We start from the raw sequence: 19965 nt of genomic DNA, 5'->3' as shown, positions 1-19965 counted from the left end.
TCAAACGGTGGATTTCTCTGGATTGGTCAAATAAAATCACTAAGACTTAGCTGTTTGAGTATTATGAGTATACACAGCACACATCCTTCTGCTGAAGCTGTTTATCCAGCATTAATCCAAAACCACTGTGTGGAGTGGAGGTGTGACAGCCGCTGAACTCTGTGCCCTAACTGCATTTGTTATTGTTCTGATCTGGGCCTTTGTATACCAAATACGCTATTATTTAGTCACCTTCCTCCCTCATTCTCAGTATTCACTTAATTCCACACTCCCAGGCCAGCAGAGTTGAGAGAGAACCACTGTTTGTGTGCGTGTGTGTATCAAGTAAGGATTAAACCCTATTTAGAGTTCGGAGGTTTTAGGGTCAGATTTCCTCCTTGTCACCGCTAAGATCGATGGATGTGACCTCTGACCAATCTGCGCCGATCTGTTTATAAACACGGCAGCGGCCAATCACGGCATCGCGTGGGCTTGTGCCAACCAATGAGCGGGGCTCCGGCGATATCATGCTCTGTGGCACTCCCATCTTTTGTCCGTCAGGATTAGTGCCATGGCAACGCTGGCCGCCTGGGAGCTGAGTTTCCCAGAGCAGCGGGACCAGGACAGAAACAGACTGCTTCAGTCCAAGTCTGACTTCCTTCCTGGGCCAATGAGGGAACAGAACTAAGGTGGTGTGCATGTACGTGTGATAGTCTGAGTCCAAAACTTCCACAAAGAGTGCCAACTCTAATGAGGTGCCATCCTGAGCCACAAGCTCAAAGTTTGTTTGTCTGTGTGGGTGAGTAGGTGGGTGTATGAGGGGCCGTTCTTCTGTGTTCTGTTCTGTATGGGGCAAAGTCACACCACTCTCCCTCTCTTTTTTTTCTCAATGGACTACATTAACCAGAAGGGCAGAGGGCCAGGCAGCTGAAATCACCGCTGCTGACGAGGCATGTGACTTCAGACCGAGGCCTCTTTGTCTGGACAATTACAGCCAACACACAGAGCCCTGAAAATGTCGCGTGACATGGGAAGAGAAAAGGACGAGCATGAATGAAAGCTCAGGAATAAATGAAACCAGAATGTGCGTACTGCTGCGTGGTCGTAGTGATTGGAAAGTTAGAAACCTAAGGCTGAGGTTTTAAACCGATTAACGTGCCATCGGTTATGTTTTTGCAGTTCGGCATTTATCGACTACAAAACGAGGGACTTGAACCGATGCAAAAGCAGGAAACGCTGCAATTCAATACAGCTCTTAATTGGCTTGATGCAAATAAGCGGGGAACAAAGAAACTGATATCAAATTGCAGCACATGGCACTTTTTCCTCAGTGTCTGTCGAGCATGCAAAGTGAGCAGACCGAATGATGGACCTTCATGGAAATAGAGTAAAAATGTTTTTAGTTATGAAATGCAGATACAATGAGAGGCCAATTTAGTAATAACATTGATGGGGAATCTCTTGAAGAAGACTCCTACTGGCCGTTTGTGGCATTGCAGTTTAAAGTATCTGCACTAAAGTTTGCAGTAAGTGATAAATTCAGCTTAGCCCCTCAAAGCACTTGTTTATTATAGTGATCACACAATAAAACAATATATATATATATATATATATATATATATATATATATATATATATATATATGTGTGTGTGTGTGTGTGTGTGTTTTATTTTAAAGCAAGTATCAAGTTTTACTATCAAACTAATAAGGTTTTATACTGCCAACCTTACTATTGGCAGACAAGACTCACAGCTTCCAAAATCCCAAATGTACCAGCAACAACTCAGACATGTTTTACTGCCAAACATAAAAAAGTTAGCTGTGTGAAAGTCTATGATGTTGATTAATTACTGCACCTTTGCAGTTTGTTTCAACTTTAGAGGACCAGTGTATGGAATAATAACCAAAATTGTGGAAAGGCCTGAGCATATCTGGGTCCTCTCTGGTGCTTGGACAAGTCTAAGCACTGTGACCTGGCACCCCTGTGGGGCTTGGTCAGAGAAGTAGCCATGTCACCCTGATGGCATGGCGACAGCTTAATCTTGCCCATTTATTTTGGCAGCACTCAAAGTAATTTCCTGCAACACTCTTTGTAGCGTTGCTGCTATGCACCTCGTGTCTTTCCTCTGCCCTGGTCGCAGCCAGGAGGATCTCACGTATCCATTAAAATGAAAAATCACATGCCATGCCATCACCTATAGGACCAACATTAGGCCCTTCGTACACAAAGATCAGTGTGCGCTGAGTTTGTGGTGAAACAGGACTCTCGGCTGTGGTGACACGCACCCACCTCCGAGGTGGACGAAGTGCTGGCTGACAGATGAAAGCATGAGTTTCTCAGGCTGCAGTTCAAACTGCAAGATGTGCATTTTATGTTGTCCGTGACTAAACGTCTTGATAATCAGGAGCAAGTCGAATATCTCTACTCAAAATTGTGAAGCCTGATATCCAATTCTGAAAAAATGTACTTTTAAAACCTCCGCATGCCTGGTTTTTAGGGGTGCATAGGTCATATGGCACAAATTAAAAAAGATGAAACGCTCCACTTGACAGGCATGGTATAATAGGATCATCATGCACAAGATCATTCCAAGTAGACAGTCCCAAAAAATTTGTGGGATAGTAACCCGTCATATTTTTTTGAGTGTAACTAAAGCCAACTTCATGCTGCTTCTCCTGGCAGAGGCAGCTGGACTGGAGCCATGATAAACTCCATAACCGTTGTTCATTCACTGTCTCCTAAACTTGATTAGCTCCATAAACGGCTTAGAGGAACAGGCAATTGAATCAAGAGTTTTGCAACACTGCTAAGCTTCACAATGAAGAAATTTACAGGTAATGAAAAAAGGATGACATTTAAAACTAAGATTTAAAACGTAAGTGATTCGAGAAAGTTGAGGGAGCAGAGATTAACTAGGTATGAATGTTTTATGATGGAAAAGACAAAATTAACAACAACATACTGGAAAGTTTTTAAAAGGTGGCCGAACATGTTTTTTCCTTTTAAGATTAGGAGAGTAAAGATCATAGAGTCATGAGGTGACCACTGGAAATTTCCAGAGAGGGGTCATCCTTCTAGTATGAATCTTGATATTATTCTAACCCTTACTAATTCTTGCTCACTCGTATGCTCACGTGTCAATTTTGCTAAAGCAAGAGCAAAACAGATTCATTTGCAGCACCATTGCAGATCTAGGTGAAAACTTGATCTTTGTTTTTTTATTTTTTTTTTTTTAGATTTAACACATACACATATTTGGTAGGCATATCTTTAACTCAACAAAAGTGCACAACAGCCCAGCAGAACAGGAAACGCACGCAAAGCTGATTTATAAGCTCTGTTCACCCATTCAGTCATGTCCCAGGAATTCTGCCATATATGTTCCTTGAGCTTAACCAATTTCATCTCCCTGAAAGTTGGTTAAGACAGCCAGGAACCGAACTGTCTTTGGCCCTCTCTTTTTTTTTGTCCCTAAGCCTCTGTTCTATATGAGGCTCGTGGGAGAAAGAGCATTGAAGACCCTTCCAGGACTTACAGTCTGGACTAATGTTTAGAGTTAAACTACACACTTTTTCTAGTTATTATAGGGAGACAATTTGTAAAAGAATGCTCTATACTACAGGACACATAAATAAAATGCTTCAGCTTATATCGTATTATAGAGACAAGCAGTAAGTAAATGGAGGTCAGAGATCTCTAAATGTTACATTTCACTTGGTCCACAAAAGCACCTTGAGATTTATTTATTTATTTTTTTTTTTTTAGGAAGTACACACAAGATCTAAAGTAATGTCTTGTGTCAGGAGGTTTTCCTACATTGCTTTGGGTCTTTTAAGTTACAGAATGGGGCCTCCGTGGATCAAGTCTGTTCCAACCCCGCAGATGCAAGATCAGTTTGGGATTTGCAGCGATTGCACTTTAAGCTCTTGGTCATGTTCCCTGAGCGGTTCTAGAGAAGTTTTTGAAGTGTGTTCCACTCTATTGTTCTGGAGTTGGAGGCCTGCTCTACTCAGTCAGGGATAGGCTGTGCTGGGTCTGGAGGGATGTTTATGGGGGTGGAAAATGTCAAAAAATATTACCATGTAAAAGTCATTACAAAGTTTTGGAGCTTTTTTTTTGTTGTTTTTCACAAAAGCTGTGTCTGTCTGTGCCTATTTGTTTCTAGCCGCATGAGCTACTTCCTTTTGGTTTTATTAGTAGTAAAGCAGTTCAGACTGCATCGTCACAACTGGGTATGTTCAGTTTATTAAGCTAGAGAATATAAGACGCAACACCACAGCAGTAATGGTTGAAAAAGACGAAACTTATCGGTTTTAAAATGCATAATACCACGCCTTTAACTAACTTCATGCGGTGTTTCTCCTGAAACACAATGCTTTTTTTATTCTTTTAAATACACATTGAACATTTTTACATTTTGGAACTTCAAACTGCAATTAATTTGACCGTGATTTCATGGGTTAGATTAGCTCTAAGTATCACATAACTTGGCAGGACTGTGATGCTTTTGGTCCCTGTCCATGCGTGGGTGCTCTCTAGGTACCTCTGTCCAACAAGATGACTTTTAGTTTTATTGGTCTCTCTAAATTGTCCTTAGGTGTATGTGTGTGTGTGTGTGCGTGCGGGTGTGTGTGTGTGTGTGTGCGTGTGTGTGTGTGTGTGATTGCATGGTAGTTTGTACTGTGTGTTGCGATGTGATAAACATGGGCACCTCTTCAGGGTATTCCCCACCTCAAGGATAAACGGATAAATGGATGGATGGATCATACTATAACATGGAAGTTAAATATCCAGCTATGCATTGTTGTGTTGATCATCTGAATATTCAATGAGTGTGGCTGAATTGCTAACACACCAGGATGTGGCAATTCACCTACCTGACAAGTAACACATGGAAGACAATGAGAAGCTGTAGTAGAGAGTAATGGCTCAGAGGTGACTGTGTCCCAGCTAAGAGTTGTTGTGAACTCCACAAATCTACAGTGAGGAAGAGTACAGTCTTTAAACATGCTGAAGGTAATCTATGAGAGAACTGTTCGGCCTGCAAGCAAAACTAGGTGGTAGAAATGTGGCCTAAGCGGATGCAGGTGAACTGAAATCAGAGTAAATGTGATCAATTCCATATTTGCTCCCTTGCCAGAAGAGTAAAAGTGTCTGAAGTCACGTTCCAGTGAGCAAAGTGTCCTGGGAAAGGATTAGCCTGAGTTATATTTTATTCCAACGCAGTCACCGGATCTTCCCTCCTGGACTAAGTGCGCTCAGTCATGTTGTTATCACGCACTCTCACCGTCTGCGGCTGAAAAGGACCATCCGGTGGGCATGACGTCATACGCTGAGCGTGCGGTGATCTTTAAACCATTTTTTTCCAATCCCACCACCCCCAGGATAAAATTGCTTTTTTTCGTTACACAATGTATCTAATGCACGTAGCAGGGCAAACTTACATGCTTCAGTTGGAAATTTAGTGAACTAACGCACACAAAAAAAACGATTAACAAAAGCAGTTCAGTGGGTCACTATGGCAACGAGGTTTTGTTGTCAATGACAACCAAAGTAACGTTCGGACCGGACGGTTTCAGTTTTGGCTCGTACGTGAGTTAGCCTGGTTCATTCAGTTAAGTAGTTAAACAACTATTAGACAAATAAAACATAGCCGTGTCGTTGTGTGAAGTGGTGAAACAATGGACTCAAATTCGCTGTCGTATTCTCTGGACCTCATTGCCAGCAGCGGACGTATTTTAAATATTGAACAGAGAACCGCACTTCAGACGTCCATGTTGATCCTGAAGAAAAGCTACAATTTCAAACGGGTCATGTTCTGGGGGAAACTTCTGGGCATAAAGCAGGACTACTTCATTGCTCAAGGGAGAAGTGAAGATGAACTAAAAAATAGAACATATCTTTATAGGTAATCATGTTAATTATGACAAATACTATTTGTTATTTCCTTTTATTTCTCATGTTGTTATTATTGTTATTATAAATGTTTTTTGGTCTGTGTCGTTCAGCTTCAACTGCATGGACTGGCTCCTTCTTCCAACTGTCACTGAGAGCATGATTGAAGAAGTGACCAAAACTGCTAAGGGTCATTTCATAGGAGACCCCGCCTATGTGTATGAACAAAATCTGTACTTTCCGATTGAGTCAGAAGAAGAAGCAGAGGCTAACGTGGTAAGTTTGGCAATGGCTGTGAATAAAACCACAATAGTCCAATGGCTGTTTTGGATGTAATTTGGCTCAGTGCCCAGGCTGCCACTATGAAAGAGGGTGACATAAACCTTTACGGAGAAGGTAAAGTTTACGGAAATTGGAGACTCTGAACATGGCTGTACAAAATAGCCGACCGATTAAGCTAAAGATAGTCATTTGTTTCAGAGTTGTGTTTGTTGCAAAATGTATTTTACACGGCAAACTCGAGATCTAAGAAATCTTTACTCTGTCTGACCACTTATTCAAAACAGAAAGAACTACAAATCTGAACTTGATGCTAAGTATTAAGATTATATATGTATTTTTTTTAAACTTCATGGAAACTTTATTCAAGCTCAGGGAGATGAATATGGATTAAGTACAGAAATCTTAACCTGTACTTAATCCATAGCAGGTACAGACCCCCCTTTGGGCTACCATAAGTGGTCACCAGGGGAGCTCTGAGGAAATTCAGCTATGAGACTCTTTCCAACAGGATAAATATTACATTAGCATAAAAAATGCATGTTTATGGTACTTGGGATTATTTAGCCAACAATAAACGCATTCCAAACTGTATTTTGTGACATGGATATTGCATTTACCAATATTGTAATGAGGTTTCTTGTTTTTTAAACTCCATACCAGTTCATCAACAACAAGGGTTACTTTTTAAGTCTTCTTTTAAACACATCTGTGTTTTCTGTGATGTCATTGTGTCCCGTCTGAGTTACATTCTCCCTTCCTGGTTACAGACCAGAGTAAGTGAGGAGAACAGACTGGCAGTGACTCTTCAACAGATTGATGAAGAAGTGTCTGTGGTGCCCCGAGGTGCCTTCATCAGGACCCCACTTGGCCTTGTCCATGTCAACCGCAGTTTTGAGGGTAACTTTGTTGTAAATCTTGTGGTGTAGATTCCTTTGGTTTACTGTGCATCATGCGAAGAATGCAAATGACTCAGACATCCTCTGTTAAAGAACCTCAGAGACATTTTTGATTGAAGTGGCTAGACATGATAGAAATTTCAAGCTGGCATCATCTTTGCTTACAATCTTTGGCTACTTTGTGTATTTAGACACATTCTCATTTTGTTCCCAGTTGTATCTCAAGGTGAATTTTCTGTTGTCTTCTTAGGTCTTTCTGAATCAGAAGCAAGGAAGCTTGACAATTTTCTACACTTCCGTGAACCGAAGAGAGCAAACACGTTATATCTCGAAAGGATGGGGGACTGGTGCCCAGCCATCGACTTCCTGGATGTCCTTAGTGACGACATTCCTAAAGGTGAAGCTGCAGTGCTCTCATCACCTATTGTTCTCCTCACTCATATGTTGGCGATGGAATATTGTTTTATAGCCAAACCCTGCTTTAAACGTTTTAACAACTTCACCTCATATGTGTCCCCTGATACTTATGGGGAGACTTCTAGAAGCAAATGATTGCACTGGGTTTTGAAGAAAAGGGCCATCTGAGTTGAGGAACAATGTGAATCCATGCCATGCTTTTCAGATTTCTATGTGTAAAAAAGTATAAACATAAGTTTCCCAAAATTATAATAATGCATTACTTTAAATTGGCCTATCAGCTAAATTCCCAATAAAATACACTGAAGTTGGTTGGATTAGTATTACAAGGCACTACAACAGAAGAAACATCACATATCAGTTGGGGCCTGTGAATTTTTGGTAAATAAAATTTTTAGTACCGTTAAGATTGTTGCATAAGAGGACTATACTGATAAACTTCAAAATGCCACGTGTTACAAATTGGATAGACCTTCTAGAATAATTTTTTTATATATAAAAATTCCTCTTACAAAATATATATTTTTTATTTATGCAGTCCAATGATGAGACTATTTGGTTTGATCTAAATTGTCTGGACTTTGGATCGCAAAAGTGAGAGAAAAGCAAATCAGAAATATTCCACTGAATGTGCAAAATGTAGATGGAATGAGATAGTTAGCTTTCTCACTGCTGTGTTTTAGTGCCGCCAGCCTAAAGCGTTCCATGTAATGGAAAAAAAAAAAAAATGAAGAGGCAATTCAGGAGGCAAACATTAAACCACAAATACTGTACAAACCAGTCGTGCGAATTTAGATATGCACAGTCATGTCAACACGACACTGAGGTTTGTCGCTGGATCCCATCCAGGCCTGAGCGAACATGCACAGCGAGGTCCTGGGTGTAAAGCTATGTGCATGTCTGAGGACTGGAAGAAAATGTTTAGCACCCACAAGCAAACACTTAACAGATGTCTGCCTCAGGAGAACTTCCACATGTGCATTTGTTTATGCGAGCGGTGTCGTCACTACAGCAGACAGCACGCAGCTGCTTCGGCACGACGCTCGCCCCAGCCTTCGCTGAAGCAGGTTGAGCGTTCTCACTGAAAACGATAAGGAGGGCATATTTAGAAATGATCCCTCAGACGGGGGGAGGAAAACAAACATATCTGCGCCAACATACCGGGGCTTTCTCTGACCTTGGCTCAGAGAAAGCCCAAGTTTTATTTATTGTGCCCTTGTTTTTCCCCGCAACAGTTATGAGTTGCGTCTTACCTAATAAAGCATCCATGTCAGTTTTTACTTAGACTTGCATCATATTCGTAAGACGTGTCCAAAACAAACAGCTTTTGGGAAAAGCTGGCTGATCTATTTGAATTGCCTCTCTTTGGTGTAATCGAATGTTTTCATACTGGCCAATCCGGCCCTCGTTAAACTCCCATGTTCCTCGTGTTGATGGTCCCACCCAAACATGCTGAGAAACGAGCTCGACGGCAGACATCAAAACGCACAAAGGGATGATTTATTAGTGTGTCCCTTGGCAGTTTTCTACGTGTGAACGAGATGGTGTTCCCAAAGATTACTGCGGGATTTACTTCAATGCAGAAAGCAGGATGTAGCAACTTCCTGTGGTTTAATGCCAACTGTTTACAGGTTTGCCATGTTTGTGTTTAGGATCGTGGAGTCTTCAGTTTGAGTGTGCCAGCAGTGTGTGTATTCTGCGCAGCCTCCTGTGGTTTGGACTCACTTTCTACCATGTGCCAAATACGCCACAGCATGGATACGTCTACATCGGCAACGGGCTGAAAAACCGGGACCTTCCTTTTATGCTGTAATATAAACATGCTGTTTTTTTGATCTCAGAGTTCTTAATTTTTTTTTTTCGGTCTTTAGAGTAACTAAGATCAGTTAACAATGAGCCTTTCGGTCCTCTTCTATAAAAGCTATTGTTACACAGTAAACAAATGGTGAGAGTGAGAGCAAACATTGTCATTTTATTTAAACATCTGTTTTGCATTGTGTTTAGACAGTCAACATACCGCCTACTTTGAAAGTGTAACACAGAGCCCGGTTGTTGGTGACATGAAGCTGTTAGAGAATGTTTTGATGGTTCTGGGTGGGGCTGATAATGACTCATAATAGGTCTGATGCAGATTAATAAACAAAAGTTATGCTTCAGACGGGCTGTCTCCCATGCTTTTATGACATAAATCCAGATTACATCAAATAAAAACCGAAGACCCCGCCTCCTCCAGCTGATCTGTCCTTTCTGTCCTTCAGTGCTTTATGTGCAGCGGCTTCACACCGTACTGCACGTTGCTCCTCAGTGCCGGATGACCTACATCCATGCGTTTCTTGCACCACTTCAGTCCTCTCTTATAGATGGGTTTCACCGAGTCAATGGACCAGCGAGTCAAGTACCTGTTAACCAAACGCAGATGTGAGAAGAATGTTTTGTAGCATTAAACCCGCCAAGAATGCATGTAGATAATGGAGGAAAAACACAAGCTGCCACAGACGCAAAGCAGCACCTGTTCAGTTGGGGTTTAGGTCTCTTTGGGACGTGACCCTCTGGAAGTTTGGGTTTGTGGTCAGGCAGCAGACCTTGAACACAGACAAAAAAAAGATGCATTAGTTTCAGTGTTTCTATACAAAATGAAATTCTCACAAATTACGATTCCCTGTTCAAATGAGTCCTTGAACCCAACCATAGTCAAAATATGTCAAATTTATTTCTTATTTTGGAATTAGTCAGATTATAGTGTTGGCGCTAGAGTGCAGAAGTAACTAGAGTTAAGTTCAGTATATTATATATATATATATATATATATATATATATATATAAATTTTGTTTTTTGCTTTTCAACATTCAAAGCTGGAATTTTGAATTCCAACTTTGCTTGCTTTATGTACTCAAGGAGATTACAGCAACTCACCTAGCTTAAACGTTGTTTAGCAGATAAAGCAAATGCCTAAAAGCTACTAATGATCCAGAACTGAGGATACCTACTGACAACTAAACTGATGTTTTCATTTTTACTCAAAAGGTGCAAATCAGATCACCAGGGTAGGAATTTACATCCAGAAAACGTCCAAGTTAGCAGGTGATACGTTTGATATCCACCCTAGATTAATAGAGGATTTTTGTAATTGGAAGGTGCCAATAATTTTTACAAGTTGAATATTCCCAGCATTAGTTTCTCAATCATTTCCCACTTTTCTATAACTTAAGTAATATGTATCTGTTTGCAGACACTAAAAACACAGTCACCAATAATAATACCACTGTTTTGCAATGGTTACATTCAAATATGTTAGTAAAACCAGCTAACTAACTTCAAAGGCAAAAACATTATCTGGGTTCGCTAATAGTGTTACTATTTGTAACACTGTATGGTAGACTTCAAAGAGAATGCAAGTTTTAGTTCTATAGTACTTCCCACTTTGGTCTTGTCTAAAAAAATATTTTTTTTATGTTAGGTAATTCAAATGCAGCTTGACAAAGTTCCACGCCTATTTCCAGTTCCATTTTTTTCCTGTTTTGTTGTGCAACTTAAATGGCTAAGAGACATGTGCTTTGTTGCTATGAAGGAGAATGTTCTTGTTTTTTTGGGTTTTTTTTTAACCCAACCAGCAGATGCAGCTCTACTTCTAATAATCTGCATAGAAACCACAATGAGTTTTCATGACTGCGACATATTCCCAGCACAACAGAACCTTAAAAACACAGAAACACCTTAGTAAATGCAAGCCTCGCTTTATCCAGCTAGACGCTCACCTGCTCTGTGCGCCATCTGCACACAGATGGCAATCTTGCGATGCTCCTCCAAACAAAGACCGGTGATTCGTCTGGGCAGCATCCCTCCATCTGACCTGATGAACTGACTGAGCAATAAGACGTCCTGGGGAATTAGAACGGAGACAATGAAGTATCTCGATACAGCTATAATGATAGGATTATTCTGGAAGCGTTTCTGGAGCATTACAGTGTAGTTGTATTTGTGTTGCAGGTTCCATCTGTAGATAGGACACTGGGCTGTAGGATTTGGAGGCTGTGGTCCTGCTGGTATTTCTATGATTTGTCCCTCAATCTAGAAATAGAAAAGGAATGATAAAACATGAACTGTGATAGTTAATAATCATTGATGTTAATGGCGGGGAAAAAAAGATTTTCTGGAGAGAGAAAATGATGGGAATTCTTAGTCTTAGAATTCTTAGGTTTAATAAATACTAAAAAGATATGCTGATTTTTCTGAATGTATTTGCTGGTTACAAATCAGGGTCAATAAGGAGAAAATGTATCAAATTCTCCATCTAGCTTGCTTTACTGGAGCATTATTTAAAAAAAATACATATAAAAATACTTCTTGATCGTACTACACTAACAACACTCAAAACAAAGAGAAAATAAAATCTAATTGTTTGAGGTTACAGACAAAATTTACTTACCGATGTTGTTTTGCCATCTTTTTTCTCCACCACTGTAAAGCAGACATTAAACAATATCATGTTTTAATCATAAATGACCTTAACAATATTTTTTAAATTACATTTTACTTTATGTAGTAACCCAAATAGGACCAGCTAAAGGGACAGTTAAAACAACTCTCATCAAACACATTTAACAAACGCATCACGAAAGAGGTCAAGTACAACATCTGTGACTTTGATGATTTTTATCCATCATTTGTAAGTACAGCTAAAAAATTTGAGGAACTGTTTATAAATAAAGTCCAATATTTATTACTCAATTGCACAATTCAGAAGCTCACAGATGTATTACACACAGAATTAAATATCTTAAGACTTTGTTTCTTGCCATTTTTATTTTGTTAATTTATGATTAGCAAATAATGAAAACCTTTGAAACAGAAAATCAGTGAAAAGTAACTGGTAAAGTTTGGATTTTATTTAGAAACCTCCATAGTGTTGTCAAGAGGAAGATGAGAGGCACCAGACCCAATAATGCAGATGACCTAAAGGCCACTGTCATGGCAACCTGAGGTTCTTTGATAATGTTTCTGCAGAACCACGGGCTGACCACCTCCATGTAATTCTGCATTAATGGAGTAACTGTTGCAAAAGGAGCCGTAACTAAGTATAAAATGCATAGAATTGAACATACTTTTCAAGAGTCTGATAATTATGTTGACATCATTTTTTTGATCGATCTTGTGTAACATTAATTTTCTCACACTGAATGCTGAATGGTTGTCATCTTATGTAACCTAAATTACCAAATTTCTAGGAATGAAGGACTTTAAATATTTCACTCTACCAGAAATTAATCCACTGCATAGCATATATGAGTTTCTCTTTTTGGAACGATTCTTAAAGTAACATTTACTCGAAGATGTAAATGAAGTGAAAGCCTCTGCAAGACAACTCATTTATAATCTTAGAGAGTAAGATGCTGAACGTCAGATTTAATGGTAACAAGATAAATAGCAATTCAATAAAAAAAGATTTGTTGACACATGGGATACATTAGGTTTACAGGATACGATTATGCGTCTTCTTAGCTTTAGATAATATCGAAACCTTCTTTCCAAACACGTTTAAACTCCTAATTATCTTCTCCATCGTCTCTATCTAGAGATAGAAGGCGAGTATTTGACAACAATGAGGAAACATCATTTCAATATATGCTAACTGTATGCTAACACGACCGGGTGGCTAAAGCAGCACCATTTCTGATGAAGCCTCACCTTGACGAATTCCTCTGGTCTGCACGGCTACAGCAGATATCTGGGGAACATTAACCCTGAGGAGTGAATTAACGCTGGTCTCCGTGAAACCCTGTTTTAAACCCGCAAATGAGGTCCAAATAGACCTTAGCAAACTGCGGGCCGCCATGTTTAATTCTTGACCTTCCCCTCCTCTTCTTCGCATGCTAGGAAGAATATTAAAAAACCAGCGACACCATCGGCAAGAATCATAATTGCAACCCTAATTTTATAGCGATTTCACTTTTAATCACCACGTTACCATCCACAATCTTTTGATTGGCATGCAGGGGGGTTTTGTGTGTTTCTAGTCAATGAAATAAAGGTTGTTTATTGTTATTATCACATTTCCTTTTTGTTAATTTTCGAATGATACAGATCTCCGTAGTAACCAACACCAACGACATTTCCTCATGGAAAAATCCAGTCTATTAATTTCATTTCACATGTAAAGGAACCCTGTTGTAGACAGGGCATCAAAAATTAGGTAAAACTCATGTTGTTCCTCTCCACGGAAATCTTTAGTAAAAGGCGAAAGATTTATACGATTTGAAGAGAAACATGAGTGCATGCCATAATTAGGGCTCCACAGACCTTTATACTCAGACATACAGTTCAGACTGACGGTTACGACAAAAAAATTAATTAGAATTTCAACAAATTACAAGAGGGTTCAAAATAATATTAACTGATACCAATATCACCACTGAACTCTCTAGTAAATCGTTCCACGAACTTTACAGTGAATAAATCGTAAATCTCATCGCGCGGTGCATTATGGGTATTGCTCTGTTTTCATCATAGTGCCGAAACAGTTTGAGCGTTTAAGCCTAGTGAAAAGATAATAAAGATGTTATCCATTTCGGCAGAGCATTGGATTTACAAAAGACTTATGTAGACAATCTAAAACTGTGTTTTAAAAAAAATGTTGATTCAAAGTGTTAAATTGACAGTGGACATTTATGTAGATAATTTAAGATTATAGGTTGGTTGTACCTTCTGACATGCATAGTAAAACTTAGATAATTTGATTGGAGAAAATCTGCAGTTTTTTCCATTTATTTATATGAAAGATATGATTTATTATTGAATAACTGCATATCTACGAAATTAGTTTACACAATTAGAACAGGTGAGCTTATTTCTTTACCATCAGAAACAAAAGCTCGCCTGGAGTGAGCCCAAAATAGGTAAATAGAGTATCTTTTTTTAAATTAGATCATTAAAACATAATAAAAGATTATTTTCTGAGGCCTTTAATGCTTTTTGTCTTTCATTAAATCCATATATATGGACACACAGTTTGTGTCCAGTGACATTTTTAATGTCTACAGTTCTTTTCAGAAATGTACCTAGCAATGTGAGCTGGTAATTTTTTTTCTCTGCACTATTTCAGTATATTTTTCAAGAATAAAATTGTATATTGTTCTATTACATTCCTATAAGTATTTTTTTTCAGAATTAAGTGATTTGTTTTTGCAAGCATAGAATGATCAAAAACATTTAAGTAAACACAAAAATGATCTTTATGTGAAAACATTACCATATCATGTGCATATCCAGCTTCTGAAAAAGTGAAGACGATGGGAAGTCAAGATATAGAAAATATTGTGTTACATATAATGTAAAAAAAAATTTATCTTTATTTCATTGAGACTCAACACCCCCCAACCCCCCCCAAAAAACCATCACTCAGAAAGTGTGGCACTAATGACCTTTTTTCAGAGTAAACAGACAGAAAATGGGAAGAGTGGTAGGAGAGTATCAAATGGTCCCAAAGGAGGGAATCATGTTTAAATAAAACATTAAGACACCTTAACTTTTTATGATTTATGATGTATGCAATTTGTCTTAGAAAATGGAACTCATGATGCATTCAATGTAAAAATTCTATCTCAGAAAGTTAAACGTCTGCAAACAGCCTTGTGCTAAGGATCCAATAAGTCTCCAGCGAAAATGAATCGTAAAAGTTGCAGGCACAATTGGTTCATTGGCACTTTTGATGGTTTACACCTCATTAAACCAACAGCACACAGAATACTGTGACTGAACATGTTCCATTAGAAATTAAGGAGACAAATTAATGAAAAATATTTTAGTTTATATGTGCATATTGTGGTATCTAACACCTAAATACCTTCTGGTTTTCTAACTAGCAAACAGAATGCTTTCAGTATGGGGGAACTGAGCTCCAACGTCCAGGTCAAACTGAACAGAAGCAACATTGTTGTCCAGAGTGACCAGGCTAACTGCTTCTAGTAACACACACTGAAGGCATGAAGAAACTCACATATAGAGATTGTACAGTTCTCTGTGTGTGGTTGGTTTAATATTAACAAATCAGGCAATTTACTTCTGCAGCTTTTATAATTTTGCCAATAAAAGTCCAATAAACGCCTATTGGAATGTTTTATTTGTACTGGGAAGTTTGACTTTCCAAGTTCCAAAGTGGAGAAAAAAAAAATGAACACCTGAAAGTGAGAGCTACCCAGCCCACCCCGAGTTCAGCGTCAGGCAATGCAGCCATATTGAATTTAAGACTTAGAAAGTCAAATTTTCCAGCACAGACAAAATATTCCAATGGGTATTTAATTCGGTTCAAGTTTTTATTGGCAAAATTTGACACGGAATAAAAAAAGGAACAATGAGCTACATGAAATCTATCATGGGGTTTATTAAGTGAAGGCAGCACCTAGATGTTAGATTCAGACATTTTCTTTTTTCAGTTTCACTCTAATTAGCAGTGTGCTCCACATCCTTGTGTTGCTTTTCCTCAGAAGCAGAGCGATAGGCTCAATGTCCATTCTTCTTCGCGTACCCTGCTCATCAGATGAAAGCGTTTAGGAGAACCTACAGGACCATTGTCAGAACATGCCAGGCCAGAAATTTCAAGATACAGGTAAACTCTCAAAGCAGATAAGGTTTGAGATACAAGATAAAGTGGCAGATAAGGTTTCTGATGTTTGACAGTGTTATCATGAGAACACTATGCCATTATCAAGTTGCAATGCTTTTGTTTGCTATGTTTCTGAGTCTATCTCGCGTCTTTATCTTTATGCATAAAGGAGGGCTTTAAGGAATCCAAAGCTGGCCTGCAGCTGCACATCTGCGTGCAAGTAAAGGTCTTTCTTGAAATAAATGACAGTGCTTTCAGAACATGGTTGCAGCCCTTTTGAAACTAAGGTACCCTGTGGAGGTTTGACCACTGGAAGTGCCAAGCTGCAATAATTTAAAGTGAAATCTGGTTCAGCTGGTGTTATTACAAAAACTGATGAATGCCGGCTAGCACGCAACGTTGTCGGAGCAATGCACACTGTGGGAAACTTTTTGTTTCATGAAGCGTCGGTGGCTGTTACTTGTGACAAACAAACAGAGTAAGAAGGAGACGTAGTTTGGATGTTAACAACCCACAGTTTGAGATTTTCCAAAATAGATCTTTTATAACCTCAGCCAACTAAAAGCACTATCGTACATCTTTGATGGTATCTGGAACTGGGTGCAGATGTGAATGCAGCCTGGACACATTTGGGATGGTTAAACATAAGATCGCAGAAACCACTGCAAAAAAAGGAACGATCCACATATGTCCGCACTGCTCAGACAAAGTGAATATGAATCTACCGTAGGCCAGAGCTCTAACTCTGCTAGCAAACTTGATTTTCTTACAGCTATCATCTTGATTTGCTATTCCTGCAAGCATGAAAAGAAGTGTTTTTGTACCAGTTTCGAAGGATTTATTGCTGATGACCTTATATTTTCGTTATTTCATATAGTTGTTGCATTACACAACTATGTATCTAGCTAGTGCTTCTGTCATTATTACACAAATGGACACTACTGCTTTGTAAAATCACTCTGGGAATTTTTGCTCCCAAGCAAGTGCAAAACTAAGAGTCTTCGTTTTGTAAAAATACATTATTTTAAATGCAATGGACTACAGATAAAGAACAAAAAGTCTGTTTCTATGAAAGTTAGTAGATTTAAATCTTTCTTAGAGGTCATCAAGATTAACAGATAAACTCATGCTAATACTAATGTTTTGGTTGTAATTTACATTAAACCACGAGCAAAAACTCTACTGAGCTGTTTTAATTATTATTCAAACACTTAGATATAATCCGAGCTCCAGGTTGCAAAAATCAACATGAACACATTCTTAAAATAGAACTATGACTCGGAAGGTTGGAGACGTCTCACCAATCACCGTTTTTAAATGCAATATGGCCGTCGTGCACATAAAATCCACAGCTGCAGAAAAAAAAAATGCTTAATGTTTCTGATTACTTTCACTTTGACTAAAATTGTTACAACAATGTTTAAATCCATGAAATTGGTTAAAAAAATAAATAAATAAAATACACTCGGGCTGCACTGAGCTTCGAAATTTTTGATTGATCCCTGAATACAGCAGCCAGGAAATCCCAGTAGCTCCATGGTTGGCAGCTGTTAAGTTGGGTGTGATGCATTTCCAGATCAAAGTTACACCTTTTCAAGTAAATAGCTAGAAGGATTAGTTTTTAAAGTTTATCTAAGCCTGAGATGAGTGAGTCAGCTCCCTCAGAGGGCAGATCCTCACCACAAGAAAAATGTGTAATCTATTTTTCCATAAGTAGTCCAACATTTGGATCATTCTTGTCAAGTGTATTTGGACGCAGTCTTATCAGGAATAAGTTGCACACAGTTTAGTTTTCAATTTTAAAGCATTTAATTGGTTTGAATATTTTTGATTCAGTGAAATGTCCATTTAAAAAAAAAATGTTTTGCATCTCTTGAGCTCTTGGGAACCAGAATAACTCATTGTTTCTCACTAAGACCTCTAAAAGCTTTGTGGCATTTTGCTTATTCGTCTGCTAAGCCCCTGTTCACGCTGGACAAACAAACCACTAACGCCCACAAAAGTCTTATCTTTTGTCTTCACTGGGAATGGTGCAATCAGCATTCATTCCTAGGTCAAATGACTCTCCCGTTGTCACAGCTGTTTGTCTGTTCACCTTTGATTTTCAGTAGATGTACAAACAAGTTTTGATCCTTTATAGGGTTAATGCTGTTGGCTTGTAAAGACTTGTGGCTATTATCTCTAATAATGCACTAACTTCGCCCGTTTTTACTCAAGCATCCACGAGACATTATTATTCATTCAGTTTTGCATCTCAGGGGAATAAAGAAGAAAGATAAAAGAGTAGCTACTCTGAGTTGGGCTCATTTTCAAATTTAAAGGAATTTAACAGTAATTTAGGCATGTAGGTGCAAACATCTTTCATATTTACTTTACCTACTGCTGTGCTTCACCCAAGTGTTATCTTTGGAGCTTTTCCAAATTTTTTGTTGTTGTCAAATTACAACCACAAAGTTTAAGGATTTTTTGAGATAATTCGACATAAAGGAGTGTTTAATTGTTACACTGAGAGAAAGGATTAATGGTTTCAATACATTTCAATATTTCTAAAAAAAGTAAAAATCTGAAAAGGAAGCTGGTCAGAGGTGATGTAGTAGTAGACAGAGTTAAATAAAGGGCAATACTGGAAGGAAACCTGTTGGAGTCTGCAAAAGACTTTAAGCTGGGGCAGATTTTCACTTTTCAGCGAGACGGTGACAAACGTCACCAAGTTCTGATCTAAATACAATTGAGAATCTGTCACAATTTAAAAATGAATGTTTTGCTAGAGTTCTCCATCTGACTGGGCTTAAAATATTTTGTGAAGAGGAACGGACAACAGATTTTGGCTTCTAGATCTTCAGAGCAATAAGTTACTCCAACGTACTTCTAGCTTTAATTCTACCAAAAAATATGTTTTACAAAATATTGATAGAAAAATGACTGGATCCAACCAAGCCACATTTTTCAAATGTTCCTTCAGCTGACAGTTCTGTACATTTGTGTCGGTCTATCAAGCTAAGACTGGTTGTAATATGGGAATATCTGCAAAAGATGAACGTTTTTTAACAAGGCATTCTGCAAATATAGGTGTTTCTTTCCTGTTGTATTTACCGTAATGCTTTAGGAGTGACACTTTAGTGTTTTGCAATCCATTGGCAATACTTTCACTTGGCTTTGTCCTTGCGTTAATGCTTTTGATCCAGGACACGTTTAGAGATAAATAGGTTTTCAAATTGCTTCCTCTTCCTTCGCTTTTAGAGGGTGCAGTTTTGAGCAGCTGCCAACTTGCGCGGTGGAACACTCTGGCATCTCTTATATGAAGCCAAATTTATTTAACTTCTTCGTTTGTTGAAGTTTTGTGAAAAAACACATTCCATCAGGACAACAAAGCTTTGATTTGCTAAAAAAAAAAAAAAAAAAAAAAAACTGTGTTGAGCAGATTTTAAACCAGATACTGTTCTAGCAGATGCATCGCATGGTTCTGATCTGCCTGTTGCTATGTGCTGCATGGTGAGGAGAAGTAATGTTGGAAACATGTTCACCATCAGGGTTCATTGGTTTCAGATGCAAAAATGTGAGCAATTTTTTTTTAAAGTGCCATGTAGGCCGTGAAGCTTAAAAAGTTGCACCCTGGGATGCAAATGGACATCTGTGTTCATTTCATCCATGGAGTAGCGAATGGGTAAATAGAGATTATGGTCCCCTTGGTACCACAAAGACTGCTTTGTAGGACTGATCAGTTTCCTGATCAGTCCGGGACACTAAAGCAGTCACATTCCTCGAGAGAACCCCCCACAAAAAAAAAAAAAAAATTGTCATTTAAAGTGTCTGGCCACCTCCTTACTGGCTTTGATATTCAAATGAAACATGGTCCTGTACAAACATACGCCTTGGCCGAGGAAAAGGGAGTAG

The 19965-nt window shown here is 38.7% G+C and overlaps 2 protein-coding genes and 1 non-coding gene across 3 annotated transcripts; 1 reads left to right on the top strand and 2 right to left on the bottom strand.

Annotated features, from left to right (window-relative positions):
* The first annotated feature begins 5545 nt into the window (after positions 1-5545).
* On the top strand, positions 5546-9306 carry rsph9 (radial spoke head component 9). Its single transcript, XM_008398037.3, has 5 exons — positions 5546-5889; positions 5990-6152; positions 6926-7055; positions 7305-7451; positions 9124-9306. Exons 1-5 carry the CDS (start codon positions 5663-5665, stop codon positions 9282-9284), a joined length of 828 nt encoding a protein of 275 aa, XP_008396259.1. The 5' UTR covers positions 5546-5662; the 3' UTR covers positions 9285-9306.
* Positions 9307-9631: 325 nt separating this feature from the next.
* Positions 9632-13356, bottom strand: mrps18a (mitochondrial ribosomal protein S18A). Its single transcript, XM_008398036.3, has 6 exons — positions 13158-13356; positions 11899-11930; positions 11436-11540; positions 11228-11351; positions 9981-10053; positions 9632-9870 (listed from the first exon to the last, which is right to left on the bottom strand). The coding sequence occupies exons 1-6, from the start codon at positions 13339-13341 to the stop codon at positions 9726-9728; spliced, it is 663 nt and encodes a 220-aa protein (XP_008396258.1). The 5' UTR covers positions 13342-13356; the 3' UTR covers positions 9632-9725.
* A 274-nt stretch (positions 13357-13630) lies between these two features.
* Positions 13631-13743, bottom strand: LOC145549872 (U5 spliceosomal RNA). Its single transcript, XR_014085722.1, has one exon. It is a non-coding gene; the product is annotated as a U5 spliceosomal RNA (small nuclear RNA).
* Positions 13744-19965: the final 6222 nt, after the last annotated feature.

This window comes from Poecilia reticulata, chromosome 21 (genome assembly GCF_904066995.2).
Source record: "Poecilia reticulata chromosome 21, P_reticulata-male-v2, whole genome shotgun sequence".
NCBI lineage: Eukaryota > Metazoa > Chordata > Actinopteri > Cyprinodontiformes > Poeciliidae > Poecilia > Poecilia reticulata.
The sequence above is the reverse complement of the archived record's forward strand: the minus strand, read 5'-3'. Positions and strand labels throughout refer to the sequence as shown.

Bases quoted from the DNA above. Each gene is read 5' to 3' on its own strand.
- mrps18a (XM_008398036.3), bottom strand. From the start codon at position 13,341: ATGCGAAGAAGAGGAGGGGAAGGTCAAGAATTAAACATGGCGGCCCGC. The intron at 11,541-11,898 runs GTAAGTAAATTT...TTCTATTTCTAG, and splicing joins AAGATGGCAAAACAACATCG to ATTGAGGGACAAATCATAGA. The intron at 9,871-9,980 runs GTGCTGCTTTGC...TTTGGTTAACAG, and splicing joins CCTAAACCCCAACTGAACAG to GTACTTGACTCGCTGGTCCA.
- rsph9 (XM_008398037.3), top strand. From the start codon at position 5,663: ATGGACTCAAATTCGCTGTCGTATTCTCTGGACCTCATTGCCAGCAGC. The intron at 5,890-5,989 runs GTAATCATGTTA...TGTGTCGTTCAG, and splicing joins AATAGAACATATCTTTATAG to CTTCAACTGCATGGACTGGC. The intron at 6,153-6,925 runs GTAAGTTTGGCA...TCCTGGTTACAG, and splicing joins AAGAAGCAGAGGCTAACGTG to ACCAGAGTAAGTGAGGAGAA.